At 32.5% G+C, this 9,149-nt stretch overlaps 1 protein-coding gene across 1 annotated transcript; it reads left to right on the top strand.

Moving 5' to 3' along the window:
• Window positions 1–2,441: 2,441 nt before the first annotated feature.
• On the top strand, window positions 2,442–8,864 carry LOC132274121 (uncharacterized). The gene is made up of 6 exons (XM_059775291.1): window positions 2,442–2,921; window positions 3,634–3,724; window positions 3,969–4,129; window positions 6,977–7,004; window positions 7,199–7,307; window positions 8,433–8,864. The coding sequence occupies exons 1-6, from the start codon at window positions 2,673–2,675 to the stop codon at window positions 8,512–8,514; spliced, it is 720 nt and encodes a 239-aa protein (XP_059631274.1). The 5' UTR covers window positions 2,442–2,672; the 3' UTR covers window positions 8,515–8,864.
• The last annotated feature ends 285 nt before the right edge of the window (window positions 8,865–9,149 follow it).

Below are 9,149 nucleotides of genomic sequence, written 5' to 3'. Positions count from 1 at the left end.
TAAATATTTCTTTCTTTATGCATAATTAAGTACAACAAACTTACATAATAGTTTTACAATAATTAACTTTCACATATATAGTTTAATCTTTAAACCCCACTTATCTAAAACTCTATTATTTTTCTAATGTTCCTACATTTAATTCGAACATCATATGCTATGTTTGACAGCACTAAATTATCGTTTTAAATTTGAGATTGAAGAACCTTTAAAAGACTTTGTATAATTTTATTTTTTTTTAGTATTTGGTTTTTATGAAAAAAATATATATTAAAACTTAACAAAAATAACTTATTTATCAATTTTTGGTAACTCGACTTAGACCTTTGCCCAAATATAAAAAAATAAAAAATAAAAAAATATATTTTACCTGGAAAAAATATATATATCAAACAAACTGATAATATAAATTTTGAACTAAATTAACTCCAATTCCAAATAAGGGACTACCTAATAACATTAATTTTATATGAAAGTTAATTAACTCCAATTCCAAATAAACTCTTTTTCCAAAAAAAATCGCTCACTGTCTCTCCTCTTGCTTATTCCCACAATTGGGGGAATATTTTGCGCCAAAAATGAATGTGCAAATTAAAAGCCTCTGTAATGGATTTTGCAGTTTAAATAAAAAAAAAAAAATAGAGAATTTTGCAATTTAGATTTCAGAAAAAATAGAGGAATTTTGCAATTTAGATTTCAGAAAAAGAGAATAAACCAGAGTTTCTAGGCACCAAAAATGGTGAAAAATAACATTAATTTTTGGCATGAAATATTCCTCCAATAGTAAAGAAGAGAAAGGTAGCCATCTTTTTTTGAAAAAGATGAAGGAGAGAGAACGCCGTTAACGTCATTAAAGTATTGTGAATTTTTCTTATTTTAAAACAAGCTTCTAGGCACCAAAAATCATGGAAAAGAACATTAATTTTTGGCATGAAATATTCCCCCAATCGTAAAGAAGAGAGAGGGAGTCATCTTTTTTTCGGGAAAAAAATGAGGGAGAGAGAATGACGATAACGTCATTAAGGGTCCGTTTGGTTAGACGAAAAGTTAAGATGGAAAGTGAAAGTGAAAAAAAGGAAAAAGAAATCAAGTTTCTATCATGCATTTGGTTAGCAAGATTTTTTTTCAAAAAAGTTGTGAGAAAAAATTATTTTGTTAGTTTGGAAAGTATAAAAGTGAAAAGAGAGTGATTGCAATTACCAAAATTACCCTTTTAGTTATAAGATTACTTTGTACTCTTTTGAGACATTACCTATCTTCTGAATTATGAACAAAATTAAAATTTTAAGTTCAAAATGAAACAATGAAACTGATATTTAATAATTATATATATGTGATTATAAATACAAGTTTAATTAATAAAAAAATTTGTTCGAAAAATATTTAGGAAAAAAGATTGAAGTTAATATATATATTTTTAGTCATACAAAAAAAAAAAAGTTGAGTCTGAACGAACGAAATACAATGCTTCAACTAAATTAGTTTGATACATCTAATATATGTAGAATTAAAATTAAATTAATTTGGTACATCTAATTACCTAGAGTCCTAAAATCGAGAGAAGTATATGTATAAAAAAGTACATATACGAATTAAATTATAAATTGTATGGGTAGAGACACTAATCTTAATTTTTTTACCTAACACTCTGCTCTTAAATATTCAGATATATATATATATATATATCACTCTAAATCATTATTAACTATGGAAAGAAAAAATTATAATAAAATTTTAATTTTGTATGTACATATAAAACTATATACAATTAAAATAGTATTACATTATTATATAAACAATTTACAATAGAAGGGAATTGACCTATTAATGAAGTTTGTGGAGAAAGTGATATGGGTATAATAGGAAATTAAGATATATAGGCACCACTTTGACGGGAAAGTAAAATTTCCTTGTGTTTTTTGCGAGAGAGGAAAATTAAGCGTTGCGAGAAATTTATTTTCTAAAAATTTTCTCTTTCACGCTAACCAAATTCCTAACAAATTTAAAAATTTTCTATTTCTTTTCCTTTCTTTCTATTTCATGTTAACCAAACGAACCCTAAAGTATGATGAATTTTTCTTAATTTAAAACGGTGTAGTTTTCAAACTTTGATAAATTTTTCTTACCTCAAAACAACCCAGTTTTCAAAATTTCTTTAAATTAATTGAAAGATCCAAATTCATATTTTACTTATATATATATATATATATCGAAACAAATAAATTAAACAAATTTTGAACTAAACAAAATCCAAATCCAAGACAATAGGCTACCAAATAACATTAATTTTATTCAAAGCAACACCATAAGTTTTTCTTCAACGTGTACAATAAGCATGAAAAACCCATAAAAACTAGTAATAATATTTTAATGCATCTACGTGTACATATATCTACAAAATACTACAAATTTGATACGTATCAAGTTATGTACCTACAAATGTGGTGTATAATTTGACCTCTTCTTCACACGTAACTGTGAGAGAACAATTCTGATTCAAGAAATCGAAAGCTCTGAGTCACCATATAATCTCTATGGTTCGCTATTAAGAAGAGAGAAGAACACAGAGCAACAGATAGGGCCTCTGTATTTGTGTGTGTATGATACACACACTTATATACATACATACATACATGTATATATGTAATGGTATGTATATGTATTGTTAGGGCATGGAGGTTGAGGTATCAGGTTCGGAGCTCACCGGCGGTGGCCGAATCGAGAGGGTCAAGACAGAGAAGGATAGGGTTCGGGTGAAGAGGAAAGCGTTGGAGGCTGCGCTTGAGGAATGTCAGAGAGCTCTCCAATTGATCAGTAACACCTCCTGTGTCGACGGAGAAGCCGATTATGCGGAGGCGGCGGAGGAGGAGGAGTGCGCCGAGGCTTCCTCAGGGCCGTGCTGCGACAGTGAGGCTGATGAGGTGAGAAATTTTCGTGAATTTAGGATTTGGATCGTGGTTTATGGTGGCATGTTCAGAATATGTGTGTTTGATCTAGGATGGATTGATTGAATTGGGTCAACACCCTTTGTTTGGATCTTCAAAGAAATTATACCATTGAACTATTGAAGTGATTGGGTCTTTGACTCTTGGGCTAAATCTTACATTTTTAACACCAAGAGAGTCAATTTACATTTCCACCATGTGTTTTACACATCCCCTAGCTTGCATACACACATACATTAATCGAATTAAGATTATCTACTTTGGGACCTGCCATTGCGGCATATTTTGATGTATGCTGCAAATTTGATTTTTGTCTAACATCGTGTTTATATTGAATAAAATACATGTTCGAATATCTTACTGCTATTATCATGTTATCTGGCTTTTAGTTGGATTCATGATATATATGGTTCTTTTGGTTACAAAATCGTTGTCTATGAAAGTTGAATATAGACAATGTCATTTTTGTAGTTGAACATGTTGACAATATTATATAGAAATTTCAGTTGATTTCTACTTTGAATTGAGTCAAATATTACTTTATCATCTACCAAATCTGGAAATTTATAAATTTGAAATAAGTGCTACAATATAGATGACTCTATGAAAAGAGGGTAATAGCTTCATCTTAGTGGTTTAAAACTTCAAATAAAAACTACAATCGTCTTTTCCTTTTCCCTATTTGCAGATGTGTGATCTTCTCAAGTCTAGAGTTGAATGCCCTGATTTCCTCGAAAAGCTAGAGAGTGCTCAGGCTTCAATTCCTCAAAATATGACCGGTATGGTAAATAAACTGTCCCTCTGAGAGTCTACTATTGTATGATATTTGTGGTGATGTAATGTATAATACGCTGCACAAACACTTCTTTTTCTTCATATTAAAAGTTGAAGCCTTCAAATAAGTTGGATTACCTTCAATAGGTTTTGATTTCAAATAATTAGTCATGCCATTTTTATATTTCATCATCACCCCCTTCTTTTGCCCTTAAATTGTGGTAACTGTAAATCCATGTATGATTGCAGAAGAAGGTAATTCTTGGGACATGGTCAATGAAAATGATATATGGGAAGTTGGCAATATCGAGCTGGACCATGAAGAGTACGTTCTAATTAAGCAAGAAGATATAGTGGAAGGTGTCGCATGCTTCATGGCTGCATATCTATTATCCCTTAAAGAGACCAAGGTATGTGAAAATTTCCTCATTATTTGATATAGAATAAGTTGAATATTTGACTTAAATTGAGTTACTCTTACCTTAATTACTAATATGTTGCCCATAGCTGCTATTTATCAAAAGTATGTTGCATATAGCTACTCTTTTGGTGATTTTCTTATTTGGTGGTTGATAAGGAAAAAGGAGAGGCATATTTCTCTTATATTATTGTAATTCTCCATCTCTTTAGGTTTCTTTCCTTGCTCAAACATTCACGGATGTGATTAATTGCCTCACTAACAAGGTTTTTTGAAGTGGAATGTTGGCTTGATCCTTAAGCTTGTGTTATACTATCTATTAAGCGTCAACACTCTTCGAAATTTGAAGATTAAAGTTTTCTTGTTATTAAGCGTCAACACTCTTCGAAATTTGAAGATTAAAGTTTTCTTGTTATTAAACGTCAACACTCTTCGAAATTTGAAGGTTAAAGTTTTCTTGTTATATTGTTCCGTTAGGATTAGAAGTCATGTGTTGGCAATTTCGTACTCAAAACTTCGGTTGTAATGTGTGTCAAAGTCTTGAGTCAATCGTCTACAACCATGGAAGATGATAGAGATGGAGTTTAGCAAAGAACTTGAAACAAATCTCCCAAGACTCAATCATATATCTAGGGTAAAGGTAATTGAGACCGTGGAGAGCAATTATGACCTTGGTATGATCCTTAAAAAGGTTCAAAATTAGGTTTTAACCTGGTTTATAAAAACTGGGATTTTGAAAAAAATGAACTCTGAAATTGAGGATTTTTACACATAGTGAACATCAATTGAATGGTTGACCAGTCAAGAATTTTGTTGGAAATTATATCAAAATTCAATAAGCTTCGATCAATCGAAGCTATGGCTGTGGGTCAATCCATAAAACCCTGCATAGTGTTACTTTTGTAAACACTCTCAAATTACTATTCTAAAATGATTTCCTTTCCTATTTCACATAGAACTTCTATATTAGTTATAAGTATATGGGTTATAGTCAGTTCAGTGTATTTCACAGGAGCTTTTACTTCTTTACATATTATCAAGTGTAGGGAGAGAACTTTGAAAAGCAATCTAGTTTTTTTTGTTTGGATTATCTTAGGATATCATCTACATGTGAGTGAGAAAATGAAAGTAAGGACCTGAATCAAATGTATCAGACAAAACATCAATCGGGTGGTCCGTAACGAACAAGTTGAACAGACATCACTATTCACGGAGACCAGAAATTCATGGAGAAACAAATTATGTAAGGAGCAAGTATGTCGATGGATCAACGGCCGTAAGGATCAAGGGTGATCTTGCGTAAGTCTTAGTCAAGAGGGACTAGGTGATTCTTGGGTGAATCTGATAAGTGATAACTTAGTTGTAACCTCTTTCTGATAGTGGATTGTGATATTCCTGGATTAGGTTCCATGGTTTCTCCCAGTTTTATATGTAAAAAATATTGTTCCTTTTTTCCAGTTGCTTTATCTGTGTTTGTGATTAAATTTGGGACATGAATCAAATTATTTAACTAATTTTAAATAAGGATTAGCAGTAATTCAAAATTTTAGTTGTATATTAATATCTATAAGATCTATTCACCCCCTCTAGCCTAATTGAGCGCGCACAATATGACCTATCAGAGCCTTTGGTAACAGTTTTTGTATTTCACAATTGGTATTAGAGCATATCGATTGTGGAATTCAGGGTTATAGTTTGTGTATATATTATTCACCATTTTGTATTTAGATTATATAGGCTGATTGATTTTGGCTGAAGACGAGTTGTGATTTTTGATGCATCAGCTTTGAGAGCTCAACCTGGGTACGTATGGAACTTTGAAACCAAAGTTCTTATTCATCTGCACTGTTTTTTATTCCCCAATACAGTTGATTCATCCAACTCTCTTTGTTAGTTTGCTTTAAACATTATAGTACCTCAAAGTGGTTCATTCAATGCCATCACCATCATCATTGCCTTTATCCCATATGAATGTCGGCCACAATTTATTTATTTTTTCCTATTCTTTTTTGTTATAAGTCATATCTCGTATTCTATTTAATATTTTAAGATTACTGCTAATTGTTTCATGATTTTCATTCATCCCATGTTCGTTAGCCCCTTTTAACCTTAGATCCTACACACTGAGTTAACATTTTGAGTTAATTCAAGGCTTGAGATTATTTGGCAATCGTGAACATATATATATAAAGGAGAAGCAACTCCCCACAGAAAAAAGACATGTACCTTTAACAAGCAGCTAAAACTGAACGTTAAAATATGAATGTGTGCAAATGTGCTGTTTATGTGATTTACTTATAGATATCAAAATATATATTTTTGCTTTGTTTAATAGCTGGCAATTTAGAAAAAAAAAAAAAAAAAATCAGCTGTTGGACTTCATGGTCCATATCTTGTTTGATTACATTTGGTGGTTTGTAGGTAAGTTTATTGTGCAATACAGATTTTCCTGGTCTCCATCTCTCTCTCGTCCTCAATTTAAGGGATAGCATACATCCTGGTGCTTACCTGTTTACTTAATATTCATGCATTTTTTTTTTTTTTTTCCAAGCATCAGATAATAGATTCCGATGGTGTATTGTCGTTTGTACTACTCAGTCCATTTCACCAGAAGTGGCATTATGTAGTTGTCTAGAATATACTTAAGAACATATGCACTAATCTGGCTCTTTCACTGCATTCATTTGTCAATTCAGATTACTGCTATTGTCCAATCTTTTTTAAAGATGGACCTGGCATTCTGAAAGAAAGTTATGTGCAGTTGGTATATATGTGTTGCACGTGTGTGTATTTATAAGTATCTGATCTTGGGGATTGATTCATTGCCTTCCATTTGCAGGATTTGACCCCTACTCAACTCCAGGAAGGTTAGATTGGTTTCTTCTTCATTTTAACATTTATTTATTGATTTTTTATTTTTTATTTTCGTTGTGGGGGAGAACAGAAAAGAAAACCTATCTAATTGGCATTCCTCTTGTTCATACGTCTATGACATGTATTAAGTCTTTCAGTTGTATATTGGGATTAGAAAAGGTCTGACATTCTGTTAATTTTCTATTAGCCCTGAGCAAAACATTCTCTGTAAAGAAGAAGAAGGGAAAGCTTCGAAAGGCATGGGATGGAAGCAAAGTCATCTACAATGTGGCGTCCTGGGGGGCGACAGCTATTGGGTATGTCATTTAAATTGATTTGGCTTATAATGGTTATATATCTTCTCTGTGTTTTTGCTTATGAGGTGTTTGGTATCAACGTGGACTACTGATTATCATCAACGTGGACTACTGATTATCACATTGACTGTATTTTGATATAATTTGGTGTTTTAAAAAGTTGTATTACTAAAATATTGAAGCTTAAGCGTAAACAAATAATATCAAGGTCTCTTTCATATGAATTATTTCTGCAGTACTATTTTTGAGGACTGAACAGAGTAACAAGGTCTGAAGATTAATTTCAGTTTTCTAAGTTTGTAAATGCTTACTGAAATGATAAAAGGTAGGCGCTAAGTTGGTGAATCCAAGGTTCATATACATCCCTGAGCTGAACCTATATATTCTGTACCCCCCAAAAGTTTTGTTTCGATACAGTTTTCAGTTATTTGGTTGAGATGCTGCTTCTTAATGTTTGAGGGCCAATTATCAACCTACCAAAAAGATAGGAAGTAGTACTGGTGTGGTGTTCACCTCACTTGTTACTGATCTTGTAAGGAGGTGGGATTTTTATGGTACAATCCAGCCCTTTCGAACTCTTAACCGGTTTGACCCACCTGCTGGTATTGGAATAACTTCTGAACTACATGCTACATCTTATTTTCATCGAAGTGTCATATGAGCAATTCTCATTACCATCCATGTTAAAAAATGACAAGGAAATGGAAATAAGAGAAAAGGAGAAGGTCAAACATGTTAGTGTAGCCATGTGTAGATCAGTGGCAAATGTACATGTGAGAGATTGGAAGCCTAAATTGCAGAATCCAGATCTAGATGATCCACCATAGCTCTGCATTTGATCAGTGGCAAATGTATGTATACCTGAGAGGTTGGAAGCCTACATTGCGGAATCCGGATCTAAACACTTCACTAGAGCTCTGCATTTATATATATATATATATATATATATATATATATTATTATGTGTCCTTTTAAGTTTCTTATATATTTCTTGGTTCTTTTATATAATTTGCTATGGTTTAAGCTTTTGTCAATGTCACATTACATGGATTACATACGTATGGGCGCCTGTGCGTGCACGTGAAGTTGTGCTAATTTTAGTCTATTATGTGTCAATCCAAACAGGATTTATCAAAACCCGGCTCTTCTTAGTGCCGCCTCAGCAGCTTTCTGGACTTCATGTCGTGTTATATCTAAGATCTTCTAATCTGCTTTGTGCTGCTCGGAGAAAGTCCTGGACCCCTGATGCATAGGGTTCTTCAGTGTTGTGCTGCCGAAACAGCTTCGTATTCGGCCTACTGTGCAACACCAGCGCCATTCTTTGTGTGCGCTACGGATGCACTGAATGCTGTGACATTAGATCCTGTAAATATATTCAGTTAAAGAAATTCTACGTGCAGATACAGTTGATTAGAATCGGTCTTAATGTAATGGTTCTTGAAATCAGCTAAAGCATTTCGAAGAGCCTTTTTAGGGCCTTTCATGTATACCATTCTTCACAAATCAATAAATAATGGTATAATTTAATTGATTGGAAAGGAACCCTTCATTTGTTCTTGGCTTGTTTAGAAAACATTATCTTCTCTTTTTTGAAATGTCTATAAAGAATGTTTTAAAAAAATGCTCTTAAGAATTTTTAGTATTTGACCGTGAAAACATCAGCAAACTTGGCCTTAGCAACTATTGATTGAAGAACTAATATGTGATAACTAAATTTTCTCCGGTTTCAAATTCAAAGCACATTTTCGGTGTTCCAAAAGCAACATTAAGCCTTTTCTTTTTGGGAGAGACCTTAATTATTAGGACCGATCTTTAGTAAAATCTTAGCACGCCTTGCCTAGA

The sequence above is a fragment of the Cornus florida genome, unplaced genomic scaffold, assembly GCF_030987335.1.
Source record: "Cornus florida cultivar Cherokee Brave unplaced genomic scaffold, ASM3098733v1 CherokeeBrave_3.0.0_Hap2_Chr09, whole genome shotgun sequence".
NCBI classification, from domain to species: Eukaryota; Viridiplantae; Streptophyta; class Magnoliopsida; order Cornales; family Cornaceae; genus Cornus; species Cornus florida.
Note: the sequence above shows the minus strand (reverse complement) of the source record. Positions and strands in the feature narration are given on the sequence as shown.